The 24716-nt window shown below is 40.8% G+C and overlaps 1 protein-coding gene across 2 annotated transcripts in view; it reads right to left on the bottom strand.

Moving 5' to 3' along the window:
- Nucleotides 1–24716, bottom strand: part of SPAG6 (sperm associated antigen 6) — a 220776-nt gene that overhangs the window by 60570 nt on the left and 135490 nt on the right. For both annotated transcript variants that reach the window (XM_077268352.1, XM_077268353.1), the window contains exons 5-6: nt 3515–3720; nt 1400–1573 (exon numbers count right to left, since the gene is read on the bottom strand). In XM_077268352.1, the coding sequence (XP_077124467.1) occupies nt 1400–1573; nt 3515–3720 (380 nt within the window). The remainder of the gene's footprint in view (nt 1–1399; nt 1574–3514; nt 3721–24716) is intronic.

The raw sequence follows: 24716 nt of genomic DNA, 5'->3' as shown, positions 1-24716 counted from the left end.
GTTGAATGTAATGTGCATGGGAGCAGATTTCAACATCCAGATTGTTGCTCCCTACAGATAAGCAGTGACATTGGTATCGGGCGGTCACTTCTCTCTTTAGGCCATGTTCACACTTTCAGTATTTGTTCATTATTTTACATTAGTACTAAGCTAAAATCAGGAATGGCCTTTTATGCTCCAGTAACAATAACGGAACCTGTGATGGAGCCTCCTAAAGTCCTAACCTATGAAGAAAGTACAGAACAGAGGATGCGTCGCCAACGCTGTAAGCCGATTTGCCATATAGGGTTGTGTTCACTTGGAGTTTTTTCTACATGGATTCTGAAGTGGTCTTCCTCCAAAATCCACATCAAAAACTTCTTCAAATAATCTTTGAATATGCGTCCTCTTGATGTAATAGGAAAATCCATATTGTTGTTCATAATGAGGGTTCTTTTCAATGGAACACGTCACTTCTTTAATGCGGATTCCTTTTGAAGAAAACTAGACAATGGCTTGTTAAAAAAAAAAAGTTGAACAAAAATATGTGTAACAAAATGTAAAAATTAAGATCAGAAAACCTTGTCAAAATCCAAGAATATTCTCTAAGAAAATTACATTGGACTTTTCCTCCAGAAAAAAAAACTCCAAGTGAACATTCACTTAGAAGTCTGAAAAATCCAGGCGACATTTCTCATGGGATTTGTAATGAAGTCCGATTAGAAACTTATAGAAGCGTGCTCTGACTGTACGGAAGAGAACAGCTCAGGATGTTCCTGGAGATTTCTTCTTGGCTATATATGCTTCTAATGGCGTACAATCAGATCAGCCTGAGAACGCAGATTTTTATGCATCTGCAAGATGTCACAATTGGATTGGGGTTGGTTATCCGCAGCATGAATGCTTTATGACAACATATGACATCCTGCTCAAATGCCAGTTTGTGCGCAATTTCTGAGAAGCCGAGAGTGATGAATGGAAGAATGGGGGAGACAAAGGATTTACAAAATGGTCTCTAAATTGTTGTGACATCTCAGAGCTGCCATCATCCAGTATGAGAAATATAGATTGGGATGATTTCTAACTCAGCATATGTTTATTTATATGATAATCTCATCACTTGACATTCACGGCTATTGCTGAATCAACAATTGATACCAGCTTAGCAGCAACCCTTGAGGGCAACAGGTCGCCTCACCGCAGCCCATAGAAGTCATGCTGAGTCACGATCAACAAAAGAAAGGATTTCAATATCCCGCACGCTAATTCATCTGATGATGACTCACACACAAAAGGATTAAAGTATCATTTTAATTTGTAGTTTACTCTCTCAAACCACCAATCTAGCTCCAAGTGCTGCTATTAATCCGCGCTGAATTACATATTAACGCTGCACGTCGCTATTTTGTAAGACATTTACCTCGGGTGTGTGACGGGCAATTTCCCGGATTAGAGTGGCCGAGTTTTTCCTGACGTATTCGTCCGGGTCTTTCAGGCAAGTCAAGACGACTGGGAAAATTTCCGCTTCTACCACCATCTCTGCCAAATCCACCGAATGCTTGGATATTTGACTTAAAGCAGAAAGCACCTGTCGCTGTAACATGGAGACAATGTTATGTCTGAGATCGCTTTATTACTAGCGGAGGACAATTATACAATTTTCTGGTATTAAAGAGCTCTGCTTGCAGTCATGCCATAGTAACCTTCCCAGTGTGAGGAATTGATTCAAAAAGTACCGTATATTGGAAAAATGTGGAACTTTTCTCTACACAAATAGGTTTTGTTTAGTGACACAAGAATAACCCTTGAATTATTTATGCCATTTTTCCAGAACTGTACAAATTTCTGTCATTTTCATGCTTTTTTATGGCTTTAATTTTTTTTGCATACATTTCAAATTTTTATGTTCTATAAACATAAAACATATAGACAATAAATAGACAATAAACAATTCTATAAGGACAATATAAGAAAAGACACCACACTTAGGGCTGCGTTTGCCAAGGAGCCAAAAGTGCATCAAAAGCTTGGGGGAAAAAAGCCATAAAAAGAAAAAAAATATGCAAAAAAAATTGCATTGTTTAGATAAGGTTTCATATTTTATTGACTAATAGCCATATAAGAGTGTGTAAAATTCACCAGCTAAGGGTGATTTTGCACAACATCTTCCATCACGCTTTTTTTGCTGCAAACAACAATGAATGCCACATGAGAAGTCAGCTGTAAAATATTAAATGTAATAGGCTTTTGCCACCTATTTACCTTTGTGGTATGTTTTGGGGTCCTCGGTTTCCACTTCTCCCCCTTCCCCCCCAATAGGCAGAATATTCTGAATGTGGCATTCTTGTGCATATCTATATATATATATATATATATATATATAGTGTATATATATATATAGGAGAAAAACAGAAAAAATCCTAAAAAGGCTTTGAGAAGAAAACATTTTTTACATGGATTTTCAAGTGGATTTTTTGTTCTCTAAATTCCAGAGTAACAACCACTGAATAAGCTTCCTAGTCATTCCTAGTTTTTTTCCACATGGAAATAGAAGCAACATGTCAATTCTTTAGATATTTATGATCGAAGAAAAAAAAGGCTCCATAGTTGAGCACCAAATCACTGAAAAAAGGCAGAATGCACAAAAACTGCACAAAAAGGCACATAAAAAATTAGTTTTTTTTTTAATGTGACTCTTCGACATGGGATTTTTCAGACAACCATTCTGGGAACCAAAGTAACAAATGAATTGATAACACAAGACCTGCTGCTATTACTGCTATACTTGTCTTTTCCATCACATTTTCGACTCGATTCCCTCTGCTCAGTCTTCCGTTTTGTGAAATTTCATATTATATTAGAGATCTGTGCTGGATTACCAGATATTCAGTATTATCATATGCCACATGAATTCCTCAATAAATGTTTACTGAAAATAGTTTTATATATAGATTAATTACAATATATTAATAACATTTGGGGGGATTTACACAGCTATAGGAAAACAGAGCTGTGCGTGTATTCACTATATACTGCTTAAACCTCTTCTCAAGTAATACAGGGGCACATGGCTGCAAATGTATAACTGCAGAATGAATGGGAAAGTGAATTCCTTTGGTGGCTTTGTGCTAGTCGCTGCAGATCAACCAAAAGCATCTGTCCAAGGCAAACAATTCATGACAAATGAGAAAAGCAGCTACTTCTGCGGGTGTAAGAGGCAAAGTGAGACGACTACATTGCAATACTCAAGGTTCAGGAAGGAGATTATCTCCAGGTGTAGACAAGGGCAAAGTATAACTAAAACCCTAAGCTATCTTCACTGGATTTTATGCAGATGTAGCAGAGTTGAGTGTGTTACATTTAATCAAAGCTGCATGTGTTATTTGGTATAACTCATCACGATATTACAAAAGAAGGCAAAGGATACATTTGGGCATCCTCTAATGTATCAGAGAAACATATTATTCCACCCTGCACACAGCCAAAGAGAGTTAAAGGCACAGTAAATAGTAAAAGCAAAAGGATAAGTGAGTACCTTGAGTTTAGCATCTGGATAGAGGATCATCTGGGCTAAGTGGGCGATTGCCCCTGCGTCCACCACCGTCTGCGCCAGCTCTGGAGAATGCTTTGATAGATCACTCAGGGCTGAAGCAGCAATCCTTTTCAAAGCGACTTCTGGCTCTTGGATACAGAGCACTAGGAGGGGAACTGCTCCTGCATCCACCACAGCTTGTGACAGTTCTGGGGGTCCAACAAGAGGTAATTAAGTAAGCATGGGTGACTGACCCTTGTGCAAGCCATTTTTCACTATGACAGACACACCAAAGGAAGAGAGGGCAGGGTAGGACTTGGCTGTCTAGAGATCTGCATTTCAAATCAGCCCTCCCAGTTCCTGAAGACATGTGGACCAATCCCTGGCTGAAAGGGGCACCGGTCAATAGTTGGAGCGCCCCCTCCACCCCTTTTTTTCAGACACACACTGGAGGTAGATTAGGCTGTTATTCTATTGCAAAAAAGTAAGCAGATGTCAGCTGTTAGGGCCAGACTAGTCCATGCTGCCATTATATGCATGGCCGACCACAGGAAACAAAGCAGTCACATCACAGAACCCTACAGTTTAGCTGTCATCCTCCCAAGATGTTCTGCACAAGACAAAAGTACTTCTCATAAAGTCTGCACAAAGATCTATAGATAATCACAAACTAAGGACTATACATTTTTTATTATATTGAAAAGGCACAAGTGTAGATTTTATATTGCTAAAATGTCATCATTTCGATAACTGAAATAGAAAAATATTACAAATATTAAAAAATAATATGAATTGTTACATTATTATTATTATTTATATAGCACCATTGATTACGTCATTCACAAAATAAAAAAGCCTGTTTAATATCTGATACCAGTTTTTTTATGTAATATTTTTATACCAAAAATTGATCTAATATCAGTATCTACCGTGTTTATCCATTTCTTTAAATCTTTCAAATCCACTTATATAATTTATCTGTCTAATGTCTAGATATCTTTTAATCCATCTACCTCCCCAAGTCATGGATGTAATCTCTTTTTATACATCTATCTCCCTAACTATCTATGTATTTCTTACCTATCCTTATATATCTCATATATACAGGTATCAACTAGATACACAATGAAAAAGAAATCAAATCTGATCAGAATGATTTGTGGTAAGTATTCAAAGTTTAGTTTTAATGTTTTTACAAAATGTCTTACACATGAGGATCCTAAATAGACATACAAGGGATTATACAGAGTATTATTTAAAATATTTAATCCACCCGAACGAGGTGACGAAAACACAGATTAATATTCTGCCATCTATTCGAATTAGCAGAAACAAATAGGATCTGTTGCCAAATAACTAGTGTTATATTATTTTTCTGTTGTGATATTTTTATTTATTTTTATACAAAGAGACACAAATAGTCACAGTACACTCATCCTTCATGATCACAAGTACAATGATCAATATGGTTGAGGTCAGTTCTCACCCTTGGATGGAAATATTCCACAGCTCAGCACCACTTCTGTCTAAACTGATCTTGACAATACTATTTACATGGCTTATAGCATTTTTTTCACAGGGAATATACTATAGTCTACGTTATTTCTGCCAGCAGTACAAGTTATAAATGAGTCATTGTGAGCATTTTCTGGTAAATTCAAGTCTGAGAGATATACACAAATACCACTATCCAAAATTTAGGATATTACTGTATTAATTGTGTGTATGCACACGTGTTTGTACGAGTGTGTGCATATGCACTTTTGTATGTATATATTGTTGTAGATTGGCTCACTCGGCTGCACGTAGAGGTAGACACAGTAATGCTGTCTCTTAAAATCTCCCACTGGTTTATTAAAGATACTGCATAAACCAGTGCAAGTTAACAAAATAAACAATGCCTTTCTGGCCTAACAGGAAAACAAAACAAACAAAAAAAAGAGCATATGGCACAGTCAGTGTTGCTGCAGGGATCCTGGTGTCCGCTCAGGAACAAACATATAAAGGTCTAACTTTCCTTATCAGGAGCACACACAGCTCTGGCACTCTGATCTCCATGCACACAGGACTCTGAATGAGCCAGAAGGCTGTGTATTTACCTTCTGGACTTGTGAACTGCCTCCCACCCACTCTTCAGATGTTCACTAAACCTAGCCCTTAACATGGCTGATTAACCCCTCTCAGCACTTAGTATGCTGGAGCATTTTCTTAGATTCATATCATTGAAGCCAATAACCTCATTGATACATATCTTCCCCCCAGTACTTTGCCAGTGACTTTGTCACAATGTATGTATGCATTTGTGTGTGTTAGCATTTATTTATATGTACAGTTATATGAAAAAGTTTGGGCACCCCTATTAATCTTAAGCTTAATGTTTTATAAAAATAGTTTTTTTTGCAACAGCTATTTCAGTTTCATATATCTAATAACTGTTGGACACAGTAATGTTTCTGCCTTGAAATGAGGTTTATTGAACTAACAGAAAATGAGCAATCTGCATTCAAACAAAATTTGACAGGTGCATAAGTATGGGCACCTCACCAGAAAAGTGACATTAATATTTAGTAGATCCTCCTTTTGCAAAAATAACAGCCTCTAGTCGCTTCCTGTAGCTTTTAATGAGTTCCTGGATGAAGGTATTTTTGACCATTCCTCTTTACAAAACAATTCCAGTTCAGTTAAGTTTGATGGTCGCCGAGCATGGACAGCCCTCTTCAAATGATCCCACAGATGTTCAATGATATTCAGGTCTGGAGACTGGGATGGCCATTCCAGAACAGTGTAATTGTTCCTCTGCATGAATGCCTGAGTAGATTTGGAGAGGTGTTTTGGATTATTGTCTTGCTGAAAGATCCATCCCCTGCGTAACTTCAACTTTGCCACTGATTCATGAACATTATTGTCAAGAATCTGCTGATACTGAGAGGAATCCATGCATCCCTCAACTTTAACAAGATTCCCGGTGTCGGCATTGGCCACACAGCCCCAAAGCATGATGGAACCTCCACCAAATTTTACTGTGGGTAGCAAGTGTTTTTCTTGGAATGCTGTTTTTTTGCCGCCATGCATAACGCCTTTTTGTATGACCAAACAACTCATTCTTGGTTTCATCAGTCCACAGGACCTTCTTCCAAAAAGAAATGAGCTTCTCCAAATGTGCTTTTGCATACTTCAGCCGACTCTGTTTGTGGCGTGCTTGCAGAAACGGCTTCTTTTGCATCACTCTCCCATACAGCTTCTCCTTGTGCAAAGTGCGTTGTATAGTTGACCGATGCACAGTGACACCATCTGCAGCAAGTTGATGCTGCAGCTCTCTGGAGGTGGTCTGAGGATTGTCCTTGACTGATCTCACCATTCTTCTTCTCTGCCTTTCTGATGTTTTTCTTGGCCTGCCACTTCTGGCCTTAACAAGAACTGTACCTGTGTTCTTCCATTTCCTTACTATGTTCCACACAGTGGAAATTGACAGGTTAAATCTCTTAGACAGCTTTTTGTATCCTTCCCCTGAACAACTACTGTATTTTCCGGCATATAAGACGACTGGGCGTATAAGACTTTTCCAGTTAAAATATAAAATCTTCTTAAAAGTCGGGGGTCTTCTTATATGCCATGTGTCGTCTTATAGGGCCGGTGAATATGTGCCTTTTGGGGCGGGGAGTGGTCCCGATGACGAAGAGAGGGGGCGTCTCACAGGAAAGTGTGAGTGGAGTATATCCCCCTATTACCTCATTGTGGCAGCGTGGGGGTCTCTGTGCTGGGGAGCGGCAGCTCCTCACTGCGGCAGCATAGGGTTTCTGTGCTGTGAGCGGCGGCTCCTCTTCGTGCCGTGGGTGCTCTGTGCTGTGGGGCGGCGGCGCATCTTCGTGCCGTGGGTGCTCTGTGCTGTGGGGCGGTGCATCTTCTTGCAGCGTCGGGGCTCCTCCGGCATCTCCTTAAGGCCCGGAGGCACCGGCAGCTCCATTGCTGCGATGCGGTGGCCTCCGGGAAAATGGCCGCTGGGGGCGGCGCATGCTCAGATTCAGATCTCATCTCCCGAGATCTCGGGACGAGATCTGAATCTGAGCATGCGCCGCCCCCAGCAGCCATTTTCCCGGAGGCCACTGCATCGCAGCAATGGAGCTGCCGGTGCCTCCGGGCCTTGAGGAGATGCCGGAGGTGCCCCGATGCTGCAAGAAGATGCGCCGCCGCCCCACAGCACAGAGCACCCACGGCACGAAGATGCGCCGCCGCCCCACAGCACCCACGGCACCCACGGCACGAAGAGGAGCCGCCGCTCCCAGCACAGAGACCCCCACGCTGCCACAATGAGGTAATAGGGGGATACTCCACTCACACTTTACTGTGAGACGCCCCCTCTCTTAGTCATCGGGACCACTCCACCCCACCCACCATATGCACATTTGTCTGTACCCGGCGTATAAGACGACCCCCAACTTTTAAGAAGATTTTGAGGGGTTAAAAAGTCGTCTTATACGCCGGAAAATACGGTATGTTGAATAATCTTTGTTTTCAGATCATTTGACAGTTGTTTTGAGGAGCCCATGATGCCGTTCTTCAGAGGAGATTCAAACAGGAGAACAACTTGCAAGTGGCCACTTTAAGTAGCTTTTCTCATGATTGCATACACCTGGCTATGAAGTTCAAAGCTCAATGAGGTTACAAAACCAAAAAAGTGCTTCAGTAAGTCAGTAAAAAGTAGGTAGGAGTATTTAAAACAAGAAAATGATAAGGGTGCCCATACTTATGCACCTGTCAAATTTTGTTTGAATGCAGATTGCACATTTTCTGTTAGTGCAATAAACCTCATTTCAAGGCAGAAACATTAATGTGTCCAACAGTTATTAGATATATGAAACTGAAATAGCTGTTGCAAAAAAAACAATTTTTATAAAACATTAAGCTTAAGATTATTAGGGGTGCCCAAACTTTTTCATATAACTGTATATGTGCATGTATGCATGTATGTGAAAGTGTATGTATAATATACAAAACAGACCAAAAGTTTGGACACACCTTCTCATTTAAAGATTTTTCTGTATTTTCATGACTATGAAAATTGTACATTCACACTGAAGGCATCAAAACTATGAATTAACACATGTGGAATTATATACTTAACAAAAAAGTGTGAAACAACTGAAAATATGTCTTATATTCTAGGTTCTTCAAAGTATCCACCTTTTGAATGTACAATTTTCATAGCCATGAAAATACAGAAAAATCTTTAAGTGAGAAGGTGTGTCCAAACTTTTGGTCTGTACTGTATATATATACACTCACCGGCCACTTTATTAGGTACACCATGCTAGTAACGGGTTGGACCCCTTTTGCCTTCAGAACTGCCTCAATTCTTCGTGGCATAGATTCAACAAGGTGCTGGAAGCACTCCTCAGAGATTTTGGTCCATATTGACATGATGGTATCACACAGTTGCCGCAGATTTGTCGGCTGCACATCCCAAAGATGCTCCATACAAGGCAGGATGGATCCATGCTTTCATGTTGCTTACGCCAAATTCTGACCCTACCATCCGAATGTCGCAGCAGAAATCGAGACTCATCAGACCAAGCAACGTTTTTCCAATCTTCTACTGTCCAATTTCGATGAGCTTGTACAAATTGTAGCCTCAGTTTCCTGTTCTTAGCTGAAAGGAGTGGTACCCGGTGTGGTCTTCTGCTGCTGTAGCCCATCTGCCTCAAAGTTCGACGCACTGTGCGTTCAGAGATGCTCTTAGGCCTACCTTGGTTGTAACGGGTGGCGATTTGAGTCACTGTTGCCTTTCTATCAGCTCGAACCAGTCTGCCCATTCTCCTCTGACCTCTGGCATCAACAAGGCATTTCCGCCCACAGAACTGCCGCTCCCTGGATTTTTTTTCTTTTTCGGACCATTCTCTGTAAACCCTAGAGATGGTTGTGCGTGAAAATCCCAGTAGATCAGCAGTTTCTGAAATACTCAGACCAGCCCTTCTGGCACCAACAACCATGCCACGTTCAAAGGCACTCAAATCACCTTTCTTCCCCATACTGATGCTCGGTTTGAACTGCAGGAGATGTCTTGACCATGTCTACATGCCTAAATGCACTGAGTTGCCGCCATGTGATTGGCTGATTAGAAATTAAGTGTTAACAAGAAGTTGGACAGGTGTACCTAATAAAGTGGCCAGTGAGTGTATATATATATATATATATATATATATATATATATATATACACATGTGTGTTTATATATAAAGATTTCAGTACGTATATATTAATCCCATAATCCTATTTTATTTTAGGCCGGCACTCTATGATTATTTCATGCAGTCTGTGTTATTATCATGTATGTACAGTGGGGCAAAAAAGTATTTAGTCAGTCAGCAATAGTGCAAGTTCCACCACTTAAAAAGATGAGCGGCGTCTGTAATTTACATCATAGGTAGACCTCAACTATGGGAGACAAACTGAGAAAAAAAAAATCCAGAAAATCACATTGTCTGTTTTTTTATCATTTTATTTGCATATTATGATGGAAAATAAGTATTTGGTCAGAAACAAACAATCATTACCTGTAGTAATGGCACCTGTTTAAACTTGTTATCAATATAAAAAGACAACTGTGCACACCCTCAAACAGTCTGACTCCAAACTCCACTATGGCGAAGACCAAAGAGCTGTCAAAGGACACCAGAAACAAAATTGTAGCCCTGCACCAGGCTGGGAAGACTGAATCTGCAATAGCCAACCAGCTTGGAGTGAAGAAATCAACAGTGGGAGCAATAATTAGAAAATGGAAGACATTCAAGACCACTGATAATCTCCCTCGATCTGGGGCTCCACGCAAAATCCCACCCCGTGGGGTCAGAATGATCACAAGAACGGTGAGCAAAAATCCCAGAACCAAGCGGGGGGACCTAGTGAATGAACTGCAGAGAGCTGGGACCAATGTAACAAGGCCTACCATAAGTAACACACTACGCCACCATGGACTCAGATCCTGCAGTGCCAGACGTGTCCCACTGCTTAAGCCAGTACATGTCCGGGCCCGTCTGAAGTTTTCTAGAGAGCATTTGGATGATCCAGAGGAGTTTTGGGAGAATGTCCTATGGTCTGATGAAACCAAACTGGAACTGTTTGGTAGAAACACAACTTGTCGTGTTTGGAGGAAAAAGAATACTGAGTTGCATCCATCAAACACCATACCTACTGTAAAGCATGGTGGTGGAAACATCATGCTTTGGGGCTGTTTCTCTGCAAAGGGGCCAGTACGACTGATTCGGGTACATGAAAGAATGAATGGGGCCATGTATCGTGAGATTTTGAGTGCAAACCTCCTTCCATCAGCAAGGGCATTGAAGATGAAATGTGGCTGGGTCTTTCAACATGACAATGATCCAAAGCACACCGCCAGGGCAACGAAGGAGTGGCTTCGTAAGAAGCATTTCAAGGTCCTGGAGTGGCCTAGCCAGTCTCCAGATCTCAACCCTATAGAAAACCTTTGGAGGGAGTTGAAAGTCCGTGTTGCCAAGCGAAAAGCCAAAAACATCACTGCTCTAGAGGAGATCTGCATGGAGGAATGGGCCAACATACCAACAACAGTGTGTGGCAACCTTGTGAAGACTTACAGAAAACGTTTGATCTCTGTCATTGCCAACAAAGGATATATTACAAAGTATTGAGATGAAATTTTGTTTCTGACCAAATACTTATTTTCCACCATAATATGCAAATAAAATGATAAAAAAACAGACAATGTGATTTTCTGGATTTTTTTTTCTCAGTTTGTCTCCCATAGTTGAGGTCTACCTATGATGTAAATTACAGACGCCTCTCATCTTTTTAAGTGGTGGAACTTGCACTATTGCTGACTGACTAAATACTTTTTTGCCCCACTGTATATATGTCTGTTTAGCGGACACAGACAGAAGAGGTCAATCCCCCCAAGTAAGAGCAGTATGTGAGCCCTTTGCACCTTTTGCAGGCCAATATCTCATCATAATGCACGTCTTTGTGTGTTTCCTTGGAGGTGGAAGTGTCCTCCTTACCTTTTGAACCCCTGTGATTGCACTAATGTTATGTCCACCCCTGATCTCCATGGGTGTTTGTGTGTGTACAAATGCATGTATGTGTGTCTGTATACATAAGAAAGGGGATGGTATATGTATACACACACATATTTACACACAATACACATGGGACATTTGGAAATAATGAAGATTAATTTCACCCTAGCACACTTTGTGTTTTTCCCCACAGAGGATTTACTTACAAATTGCTGTAGGGCCCCAGTGTAAATGTGACCTAATTACCCTGAAGGTGAGGTAATTTGAGTCAGAGAAGTGAGTGAACCGCAAAGAGTCTCAATAATAGGTTGTATGTCAAATGGATTGTCCATTTTTAATGGTTGGTAATGCCCAAATGATCAAATTACTGGTTAAACATAACATCTGACAAATATCAGGAAAAGGAACAGTTATAAAACAGAGCACACTAAACAGGGATAATGCAGAATAGAAAAAAAACATAATGGATGCGCTTCCCTTGTTGGATGTTTTCAGCAAGCTGCTGCTTAGAAGGGAAGTCTGCAAAGAGTGGCATCTACAGATCACATAAGATTCCTTTAACCTGACAACATCAGTAGCCAGGTGATCAAACATAACAGATTGCCACAGACATAATAAATTAATGTAATGTGTCCAGCCTAAAATCTGGCCTTAGTCACACTAGTGTATATTTTTCTGATACAGATACCACCCCACTCATTTCTGGGGGTTTGAAACATTTAGCAGCTTTATTACCAGTACTTATTTTGGGATCCATTTTATTTAAAAATTATTTTTTTTAGCTTTGTTTTAATAAAAGTAATGGCACTCTTTTTACCTTTAATGGGACGTATACAGTAGGCTCCAAATGTCTTACTGCTCATGCTCATCTGTTATTCTCTTCAGCATCATGGTGACATCCTGCTGTCTTTCAGATATGTGGCGCTATAGCAGTGACCTGGCAACTACCAGCGGAGGAGCATGAGCACATGGCACTGGCGTAATAGGCATTTTCATTGTACCCTTGTACCCTTTATCATTTAACCAGGTCAAGACCAGGCCATCTTCCCTCGCCCTAGAGGAGACACATTTTCAAGTTTTTTTGTACATGCAAAGCTGTACATGTTGTTCTGTTTCGGATTATTTAAATAGTTTCTGCAGCTTTTTTGTGCTACATGGAGCCTAATTTTCATGTTTTATTCATACTCATTTTATTGCTTATATTTTTTCATATTTTTGTCATTTTTCTATGGCTATATAGGGCCAGTAACAGTCATTTGGATTAGCAGTATTGGGGGGTATTTACTTTTTGCTGCTTATTATTTTTTATTTTAATTATTTCAAACATTGAGGTCCCCATAAGGTCATGAAAAATCTTTGAGGGGCTTTTCAATATTTACATGTTTTTTTAATCGTATTTCCCCTGTAACTGGGGCTGGCATACTAGCCCAGTTACGGGGCAAATAGACACTGCTAGCTTCATAGCAGTGCTGACTGGGCCTCCCTCCCTACACACAGCGATCACATGATTGCTGGATCCAGTGGAAGAAGCGTCATCAGCGCTTTCTATACTGTATACACAGTGCATATTCAGCGCTGTGTATACAGTTATTAGGAAGGAGAACCCTCTCCGCCTTCTCTATGGGACGTCTGGCTGTGCTCCCTGCTCCTGCAGCTGCACAATGTCGAAGAGCGGTTATACCATGGATGACAATTTAGAGCGTCACTGCATAGCAGATTGCCGACTGCCCAGATGTCCGTCTATGGATGCTCCGGAAGAAGTTAAACTATATGGAGCTTACAGAATTCTTTAATGTCAGAAACCCCTTTAATGGTCAAAACACAATGTTTAATATTTAGCAAAACTAATCAAAGGCAGTGTTAAATTTTGGTACATTTAGTTGGATATAACCTTCAACAATGGGGGAGATTAATTGATACTCTCCAACATTTATACAGTATAAACTGAGAGGTGGCAGGCAGAAACTGTGGTCTGGTCAGTGTCTAAAACAAGCAATAAATTTAGCACATTGGTTTTTTTGGCACAATTTAAGCCAAAAATCGCATTTTGCCCAGTAAATATCCCCAATGTATAAAAGCAAATGATAACTTGTAAAGATGTGTGAAAATCCCTTTAAGTTATCACCTATCTGAGGGATATGGGGTTCTCTACTGGGACCCCCACCGATTCCAATAGCATGGCTCTGAAATGCTCTGTCTAAAAAGCAGTACCCCGATATATACACCACCGCCACTTTTACTCTCTTTGAGACTGCCAGAGACAGCTTAGTAGAGCGCTCTGATTTTTCGGACATTTTCGGAGCATATGTCCGGTCACTGCTCTACTCAGACGGTCCATTTCAGAGCATCGTTCTTGTGATGGTTGGACCCTTACCTATCAGTAAGGTATCATTCAGGCAATGGATAGGTGATAATTTTTAAAGAAGGGAATAACCCTTAAAATGAATCCAGATAATGTTCTAATCCTATTGTGTGATAAAATGAAAAATGAAATGGTTGATTAAAAAAAAAAAAAAAAACCCTTAAAAAAAATCTGTAAATAAAAAAAAAGCATATTTTCTAAATTGCTGCATGTGATGGGGGAATTTATTAATGTCTGCTTAAGGGCTCCACTAATCACATTATAGATGTGTTTGGAGGTGTAATTAATAGATCAGCACAGGTTTCACTTATTTTACTTATTTTAACTACTGTGTACAGGCAGAGCAGATCTCCAGGTATATGTCATGCCAGACATTATTTGCACTGCAGGCGCCCATAATAGATTGAATTATAGATAACCATAATATTGCAATAAACCACAAAAGTGAAGCCCGGACCACAAGATGTGACTGATAGCTTTCAAAGCTGCGGTTTCTGCTCCTATCCTGTTTTGTATCTCAGCCGTACACTCTGTGCAAGATCTCTGCAGCACCTGTTGTGACATCCTGTCCCAGTGAGGATCAGCCCTTTAGGGTCCTCGGCTTTGAAGATCAAGTAGAAGAAAAAGACTCTGCAGAAATAGTCATATATTCAGACACATACAGAACCCCCCTAGTCTTCCTAATATAGATCATAAATATCATAACTAAAAATACACTTTATCAGAAACATGCCCAAATCTGGTTATAAACATTAAAAAATATATATATTTAGCATATGATTAGATATGCAGATTCTTGTGTTGTCAATGCATTGTTACGGTTTTGCTCCAGGTGGTGGAAAAATCTTTCTCTTCCTGAATACTATAAATTATAATCTGTTCGCGCATTCCCTAATAGCTCTGTATAATATTAGGTTGATTCTCAAACAAAAGGTCATTGGTTCAAATTGAGGAGCAGCCATGAAGACAATTTCCCAAGAAAAGAGAAACAGCATCATCCAGCTCATCAATAGGAGTTTCTCGGAAAAGAAAATTGCCAAACTGCAGCATGTGATCGCTATGAGAGTTGGAAGAATACAAAATGAAGTCCGTCAAGTCAACAAATCAGCTCATAACAATGTCTATCAGTTCTGGTACGACAAACATGAGTGGATAGTAGAAAACTGGAAACGTGTCATTTGGGGCGATGAGGCAAAAGTCAATAGACTAGACTCTGATGGGTGGAAATGGGTATAGGATCTAACAGATCGAGAAATTGAAGGAACTGTTAAGTTTTGTGGAGGAAGCCGGATTATATGGGGTTATTTCACAGCCAAAGACATTGAATACTTCACCAGGATTGATGGTGGTCTCAATGCTGAGCTTTATGTGAATATCATACAAGATGAGTTGCTTTGTACACTCGAGTAGTATGGGTGTGAAAAGGACAACATAGTGTTCCAGCAGGACAACTAACCAAAGCATGTGGGTAAATGACAATGAAATAGAGGTGCTGGATTGTCCCTCACAGTCCCGAGATCTTAACCCAATCGAAGATTTGTGGGTAGAGTTGAAGAAAAAGATGTACACATACCCAATGAGTCGACCAGTATGCATCAACTTTAGGGAACGTGTAGAAGAGACCTGGGATGACATTTTGGTCAAGACATGCTTGAATTTGGTCGAGAGCATGTCCAGAAGGATTCAGAAAAAGGTAGATTTACAAAATACTAACAAAATAAAAATTAAATTTAGATTTTGGGAGACAAAACAGTAACAAGTCAGTGACATGACAAGAACCTGCATAACTAATCATATATTAAATAGTTGCAAGTCAAATTTATGTATGTGATAGCTAAGATGATGGTCTATAAAATGATGAGCCCAAAAAAGAGAACTCAACCTATTTATGGCTCATCAAACACCTCTGAGGAAGCCAAATGCGAAACGCGCATTGGGACCCTTTCCTTCCACGTCCTCTATCAGGGTGGTCACTGGGATCATACTCAAATATACTTTGTTTCTTATTTGTACCTTGGGTATATCAATACTTGGTCTTGTCTTCTTTGTATTTCCTGTGGTAGATTTTATAAATGTTTGGCACTTTATATTTCCAACAATGGTATATTACTAATTACTTCTGTTTATTGCACAAACACATTATACTGCCCCACAGGATCTATTCCCTGGTTACCCCTTTTTCTTTATATACTTTTATTCATCCTATAGACTGTGTACCCCTGTTTGCAACGTGGCATTTTAGTGTTGCTGTTCTCCCACATTGCCACTTAATCAGGTTTTACATTTTATCTATCTTGTTTTTATTAATTTCTATAATACAAATTATCTCTAATTGTTTTTATAGACTCCTGTGTCCATCTTCTTTTTGGGTAATTCTATGAAATCATGGCAGTCTCACATTTGAAGCAGTAGCGAATGGTGAGATATGGAGCCTGAAAGTCAAAAGCTCAAAACATTGGTACCCTTCTGCTAATCAGTGTATACAGTGTGAGCCCCACATAGCCTCCTATACACAGTATGAGCCTCACATAGCCTCCTACATTCAGCATGAGCCTCCACATAGTCTCCTATATAAAGTATGATCTCCAACATAGACTCTTATATTCATCATGAGCAGAGACCCCACATATCCTCCATATGTACAGTGTTAGCTTCACACAGCCTCTATATATACAGTGTGAGCCCATCGCCTCCATATATACGGTGTGAGCCCCACATAGCCTCCTATATACAGCATGAGCCCCACATAGCCTCCTATATACAGTGTGAGCCCCACATAGCCTCCTAAATACAGAGTCCCATATAGCCTCCTATATATAGTGTGAGCCTCACATAGCCTCCTATGTACAGTGTGAGTCCCATATAGCCTCCTATGTACAGTGTGAGCCCCACATAGCCTCCTATATAGTGAGTCCCATATAGCCTCCTATATACAGTGTGAGCCCCACATAGCCTCCTATGTACAGTGTGAGCCCCACATAGCCTCCTATATACAGTGTGAGTCCCATATAGCCTCCTATATACAGTGTGAGCCCCACATAGCCTCCTATATAGTGAGTCCCATATAGCCTCCTATACTGTATATAGTGTGAGCCCCACATAGCCTCCTACATACATACAAATATCCCATACACATGAAAAAAACAACAACACATACCTCACTCCCATTCCGCTGTCTCAGATGCAGCCCCTGTCTTCTACCAATGTATTCACCACTGTCTGTATCATCAGGATGCAGACAGCGGTGACAGCGAGTGGCAGTGGGTGGACGGTGAGCGGGGGAGGGCAGGTTGCAGCTTGTAGGCCACTGTTTCAGCCTTTCAGCTGTCTCAGTCCGTGGGTATCTGGAACAACCAGAAGGCCGGATGTAGCCGGAACAGTTTACCCAGGTCTGCCCTAGGGTGTTGTCCCTTAAAGTGTGCCTGCTGGGTGTTATAGATGAGCTTATTGATGGGTCCAATGACACAGTCTTTTTCAAATTTCTGTTTTTCTGTGCTAGAAAAATAATTATAATGGCATGGAAATCAAAGGAAGTCCACTGTATGAATCCACTGGCTGCAACCACTTTATAAAGTCCTCTATATGAATAGGAGATGTGCTTAGAAATTTGATAAGGTACGGGGATGGTAGTCAACAATAGCAGACACTGCCTAACAGGATTCCCAGCCAATCCTTCTGCAGATTTAGTTCTATCATATGTCTGCATAAGGTGATACTTAATGACATTTCGGGGGAGGGGTGATGGGCACGGGGACCAGTTATTTGGGTGTTGTGTATGACGTTATAAGTATTGAGGGTACGGATATGATTCTTTAGTTGTTGTTAATTCATTCTATGCAACTACATAATATTGATCTTAAGTCAGACATTGAACTGGTTGCATACTTGATCCTAATAGTTGCTATTGTTAACATTTCCACTGCGTTTAAAAAAAATGAAAATAAAAGCATTTTAAAGAGAAGCAAGCTTGAAATTAGTATCACATACTGTTTCGGATATATCTAGATGACTACTGTACTTGCAGCAGTGCCTTTATGAGTCATCATGTCTTGTAACAAAATTGAGAAGACACATTATCCACTGAGAACTTATGGTGACACAAAGTTAATTACGGTACATATAAAGTATCTGTAATAAAACCAAACCACTATGATTTTTGCACCATGATTACTAAAGACACATTTCTAACTATATCATGCAAAAGAAACCAGTTGGAAACAGTAAAAATTGCTTTGGGTAGGTGCCCACGATGAGAAATAGCAGCGTTTTGGATGCAGTTGACCTGCGCTGCGTCCAGAATGCTGCGTTCTACATTACAAGCTCAGTGGATGGGATTTATAGAACTCACATGCCCACTGTGCTTTTATTTACCCCTGCGTAAACTCACCTGTGGTGCGGGTTTATGAGCCGAAGCATGTCAATTTCTGTTATATCATTAGTCATAGGAATATCAAGGACACCGTGTATGCCAGAAACGCACAAGGTTTTATCCTCATGATTGATCCTCCTGTTTTTAAATGAATTTCTAAAAAAAAAAACAGGTGGCGCTATAGAGTTAAGTCCTCTTTTTCTCAGAAGAGGTAATTTGCATATTTAATTTCCCAGAGGAGCATTGTACGGCAAATAAGCCTCCTTACCTTGACAAGCCAGCTGGTATGTCACTCTCCATAAGGAAAAACGATATCCCTTAGACCCCAGTCCAGAGCCTCTCACCTAGCCAAATCAGTTCTCATGCTTCGCACTGACGAGGGCCAACAGCCCGAAACACTGTGTCTGCGAATTGAGATACTGATTTGGCTTTTATCCTAAGTCATATTGCACGACTCGTTAGAGGGTTGATTGTGACTTGTAGGATCGCTACTTCCAACAGGTGGCGCTATAGAGTTAAGTCCTCTTTTTCTCAGAAGAGGCAATTTGCATATATATATATATGTATGTATATATATATATATATATATATATATATATATATATATATATATATATATATATATATATATAAAAAGAATTTTATGGATAGAAGTGCCAGAAAATCCTTTTTTCTTCTTCAGCTCTACAATAGCTAACCCGTAGGCTAGGTTCATATTAATACAGGGCTCTCTGCAAAACACCAGAAGGCAGCATTCCAACAGGAACCTAAACATACCCCCACTGGAGCCATTCACTTGAATCCCCGATGTAGTGCTCAGTCGAGAGCACTTTGCAACCCTAGGGGGTTCTTATTTTTAGCCACTTTTTTATTAGTTATACTTTTTTCAAGAAAGCGGATGGTAACCAATAAGGCCATCTTCACAGACACCACAGGGGATTTTTATCCCAGTTTTAAAGTGTTGGGCTCTTGAATGGTAAAAACACTTAGTAACCCAATGCTTTATACTGAACAACTTGGCAGATTTAGTAAAGTAACAAGCAAATAGATTAATACAATTTACACAGCTTTTAATAGGGTAGCCATATGAAAACAAACTTGTTACATGTATAGCAATAACTTCTGCGACTGCCCCATTTAGGCCGGCGTCACACTCAGCGTAGGGAAATACGGTCCGTTTTTTACAGGCGTAATACACAGAAATGATCACAAAACAGTGATCCGCATGTCATCCGTAGGCAGGGTGTGTCTGCATATTTTACGAATGTCATCCTCTGTATGTAATCCGCATGGCATCCGTACTTCGTTTTTTTTCTCGCAACCTTGCAAAATGGACATATAATGGATCCATGGGCTCAAATATTCCTGAAAATGTATATATATATATATATATACACTCACTGGCCACTTTATTAGGTACACCTGTCCAACTTCTTGTTAACACTTAATTTCTAATCAGCCAATCACATGGCGGCAACTCAGTGCATTTAGGCATGTAGACATGGTCAAGACAATCTCCTGCAGTTCAAACCGAGCATCAGTATGGGGAAGAAAGGTGATTTGAGTGCCTTTGAACGTGGCATGGTTGTTGGTGCCAGAAGGGCTGGTCTGAGTATTTCAGAAACTGCTGATCTACTGGGATTTTCACGCACAACCATCTCTAGGGTTTACAGAGAATGGTCCGAAAAAGAAAAAAAATCCAGTGAGCGGCAGTTCTGTGGGCGGAAATGCCTTGTTGATGCCAGAGGTCAGAGGGGAATGGGCAGACTGGTTCGAGCTGATAGAAAGGCAACAGTGACTCAAATCGCCACCCGTTACAACCAAGGTAGGCCTAAGAGCATCTCTGAACGCACAGTGCGTCGAACTTTGAGGCAGATGGGCTACAGCAGCAGAAGACCACACCGGGTACCACTCCTTTCAGCTAAGAACAGGAAACTGAGGCTACAATTTGTACAAGCTCATCGAAATTGGACAGTAGAAGATTGGAAAAACGTTGCTTGGTCTGATGAGTCTCGATTTCTGCTGCGACATTCGGATGGTAGGGTCAGAATTTGGCGTAAACAACATGAAAGCATGGATCCATCCTGCCTTGTATGGAGCATCTTTGGGATGTGCAGCCGACAAATCTGCGGCAACTGTGTGATGCCATCATGTCAATATGGACCAAAATCTCTGAGGAATGCTTCCAGCACCTTGTTGAATCTATGCCACGAAGAATTGAGGCAGTTCTGAAGGCAAAAGGGGGTCCAACCCGTTACTAGCATGGTGTACCTAATAAAGTGGCCGGTGAGTGTATATATATATATATATATATATATATATATATATATATATATATATATATATATATATATATATATATATATATATATATATATATATATATATATATATATATATATACTAGATGGTAGCCCAATTCTAACGCATTGGGTATTCTAGAATATGTATGTAGTTTATTTATGAAGATTTCAGAATAATACATTGAATACACAGGATTCGGCCGGCCGGGCGTGACCAATTAGCAAAACGTGGTTCAAATCCCGCGCCAATTCGCAGCCGGACTGCACCTGTCACTGATTGTTCATGGCCAGCCACATAGTATATAGCACAGTCACATAGTATATTGCACAACCACGTAGTATATTGCACAGCCACGTAGTATATTGCACAGCCACGTAGTATATTGCCCAGCCCACCTGGTATATTGCACAGCCCACATAGAATATTGCACAGCCCACGTAGTATAGTATATTGCACAGCCCACGTAGTATATTGCACAGCCCACGTAGTATATTGCACAGCCACGTATTATATTGCACAGCCCACATAGTATATTGCCCAGCCCACATAGTATATTGGACAACCCACATAGTATATTGCACAGCCCACATAGTATATTGCACAGCCCATGTAGTTTGTTGCACAGCCACGTAGGATATAGCACAGCCACATAGGATATAGCACAGCCACATAGGATATAGCACAACCACACAGTATATTGCACAGCCACATAGTATATTGCACAGCCCACGTATTATATAGCACAGGCCACATAGTATATAGCACAGTCACGCAGTATATTGCACAGCCCATGTAGTATATAGCACAGTCACGCAGTATATTGCCCAGCCCAAATAGTATATAGCACAGTCACGCAGTATATTGCACAGCCCACGTAGTGTATAGCACAGCCCATGTAGTATATAGCAATGTGGGCATCATATCCCTGTTAAAAAAAATAATTAAAATAAAAAATAGTTCTATACTCACCTTCCGTTGGTCCCTGGATTCAAGGGAGGCCTTTACCGATGCTCCTCGTCGCAAGGAGTGGGAAAGGCCTGTTCCTAATCCGGGGGGCTGACGGACGGTGAGTATATAACTATTTTTTATTTTTTTATTATTTTTAACATTAGATCTTTTTATTATTGATGCTGCATAGGCAGCATCAATAGTAAAAAGTTGGTCACACAGGGTTAATAGCAGCGTTAACGGACTGCGTTACACCGCGGCATAACGCGGTCCATTAACGCTGCCATTAACCCTATGTGAGCGCTGACTGGAGGGGAGTATGCAGCGGAGTAGGGAGGGACTAATTCTCGGCCGGACTGTGCCCGTCGCTGATTGGTCACAGCCTGGCGGCCGTGACCAATCAGCGATGCGGGATTTCCGGGACAGACAGACAGAAAGGCAGACAGACAGACGGAAGTGACCCTTAGACAATTATATAGTAGATATGTCAGTGAGACACACATATATACATATATTTATATTTCATACAGCGCTAGATAGCATAAAAGCCGGTAATTTAACTGCCGGCTTTTGCCATCTCCTTATCAAACCCAACAGGATATGAGACATGGTTTACATACAGTAAACCATTTCATATCCCTTTTTTTTGCATATTCCTCACTAATAATGTTAGTAGAGTGTGTGTGCAAAATTTGGGGGCTCTGTTAAAATAAAGGGTTAATTTGCGGGGAAAAAACTGGTGTGGGCTCCCGCGCAATTTTCTCCGCCAGAGTGGGAAAGCCAGTGAGGGCAGATATTAATAGCCTAGAGAGGGTCCATGGTCATTGCCCCCCCCCCGGCTAAAAACATCTGACCCCAGCCACCCCAGAAAAGGCATATCTGTAAGATGCACCTATTCTGGCACTTAGCCTCTCTCTTCCCATTCCCGTGTAACTTTGGGATATGGGGTAATAAAGGGTTGATGTCACCTTGCTATTGTAAGGTGACATTAAGGCTGGTTAATAATGGAGAGGTGTCAATGAGACACCTATCCATTATTAATCCAATAATATTAAAGGGTTAATAATATACACACATATTATGAATAAAGTACTTTATTGAAATAAATACACACATGGGGTTGTAAAATCTTTATTATACACTTAATCCACCTGAAGACCCTCGTTCTGTAAAAGAAAAAAAAGAAAAAAACAACAATATCTCATACCTTTCCAGCGCTCAGTCACGTCCCACGCTGTAAATCCATCTGAAGGGGTTAAACAATTTTACAACCAGGAGCTCTGCTAATGTAGCTGTGCTCCTGCCTGTAAAATCTGGGGAATTAATTGAAAGCAGGGGAACATAGATACCTAGACTTGCGGTGCTGCACCCCCTGCTGGCATAAACTCATATGAACGCTAGCATGAGAAAATAGTCATAAAAATTCCCACGCTCGAGTTCATATGAGGTTATGCCAGCAGGGGGCGCAGCACCGCAAGTCTACAATATACACTCACCGGCCACTTTATTAGGTACACCATGCTAGTAACGGGTTGGACCCCGTTTTGCCTTCAGAACTGCCTCAATTCTTCGTGGCATAGATTCAACAAGGTGCTGGAAGCATTCCTCAGAGATTTTGGTCCATATTGACATGATGGCATCACACAGTTGCCGCAGATTTGTCGGCTGCAAATCTCAAAGATGCTCCATACAAGGCAGGATGGATCCATGCTTTCATGTTGTTTACGCCAAATTCTGACCCTACCATCCGAATGTCGCAGCAGAAATGGAGACTCATCAGACCAAGCAACGTTTTTCCAATCTTCTACTGTCCAATTTCGATGAGCTTGTGCAAATTGTAGCCTCAGTTTCCTGTTCTTAGCTGAAAGGAGTGGTACCCGGTGTGGTCTTCTGCTGCTGTAGCCCATCTGCCTCAAAGTTCGACGCACTGTGCGTTCAGAGATGCTCTTAGGCCTACCTTGGTTGTAACGGGTGGCGATTTGAGTCACTGTTGCCTTTCTATCAGCTCGAACCAGTCTGCCCATTCTCCTCTGACCTCTGGCATCAACAAGGCATTTCCGCCCACAGAACTGCCGCTCACTGGATTTTTTTTCTTTTTCGGACCATTCTCTGTAAACCCTAGAGATGGTTGTGCGTGAAAATCCCAGCAGATCAGCAGTTTCTGAAATACTCAGACCAGCCCTTCTGGCACCAACAACCATGCCACGTTCAAAGGCACTCAAATCACCTTTCTTCCCCATACTGATGCTCGGTTTGAACTGCAGGAGATTGTCTTGACCATGTCTACATGCCTAAATGCACTGAGTTGCCGCCATGTGATTGGCTGATTAGAAATTAAGTGTTAACAAGAAGTTGGACAGGTGTACCTAATAAAGTGGCCAGTGAGTGTATGTGTCTCACTGACATTATATATATATATATATATATACCTACACATACCTATACTATGTGTAGACATTTATTTGACCTATTCTACTTTAACCGGTCAGTGTGATTTTACTGTACACCGCGCTGAATTACCGGCTTTTCTATAGAACATCGGTGCGCATTTCTCTCAAGTCACACTGATGATCCGTGTGTAATCCATATTTTTCTCTCCCCCATAGACTTTCACTGGTGGATTTTTTGCGCAATATGCTGACAAACGCAGCATGCTGCGATTTTCCACGCCCGTAAAATACAGCTGAGAAATATACGGCAGATAGGAGCTGCCCCATAGAGAATCATTGGTCCGTGTGCAATGCGTAGTTTTTGCGCCTCTCATACGTCCGTAAAACTCTCTAGTGTGACGCCGGCCTTATATGAACTACTTGTGAAATCCATCATGCAGAAATGACCCCATTCCAATGGAATTAATGGATTTCCAACCACAAAATTTTCTGCAACAAATCTGCGGTGCGCAAATAAACCTTTGGTCAAATAAACATCATAGCCAGAGAGGAGAGGCCAAAAAGCAGCAGCTTTCTAGGTGAACAGGACCATCAAAGTGTTACATAGCCATCAATGTATTTAAATGGCTGCCAGGTTATGCTACAGTTTCTCAATCTGAGGGCAGCACGTAAAATAGTGAAAGACCCCGAATATGGCACGGTGTCACCTATAGCTTTTCAAGCAGTAGGGCTAATAAAATGTTATTTTAAAAAGCAATCTCTCACTATAGAAATACAAATTAAACCA

This window comes from Ranitomeya variabilis, chromosome 6 (assembly GCF_051348905.1).
Source record: "Ranitomeya variabilis isolate aRanVar5 chromosome 6, aRanVar5.hap1, whole genome shotgun sequence".
NCBI classification, from domain to species: domain Eukaryota; kingdom Metazoa; phylum Chordata; class Amphibia; order Anura; family Dendrobatidae; genus Ranitomeya; species Ranitomeya variabilis.
This window is presented reverse-complemented; position numbering and strand designations above follow the sequence as displayed.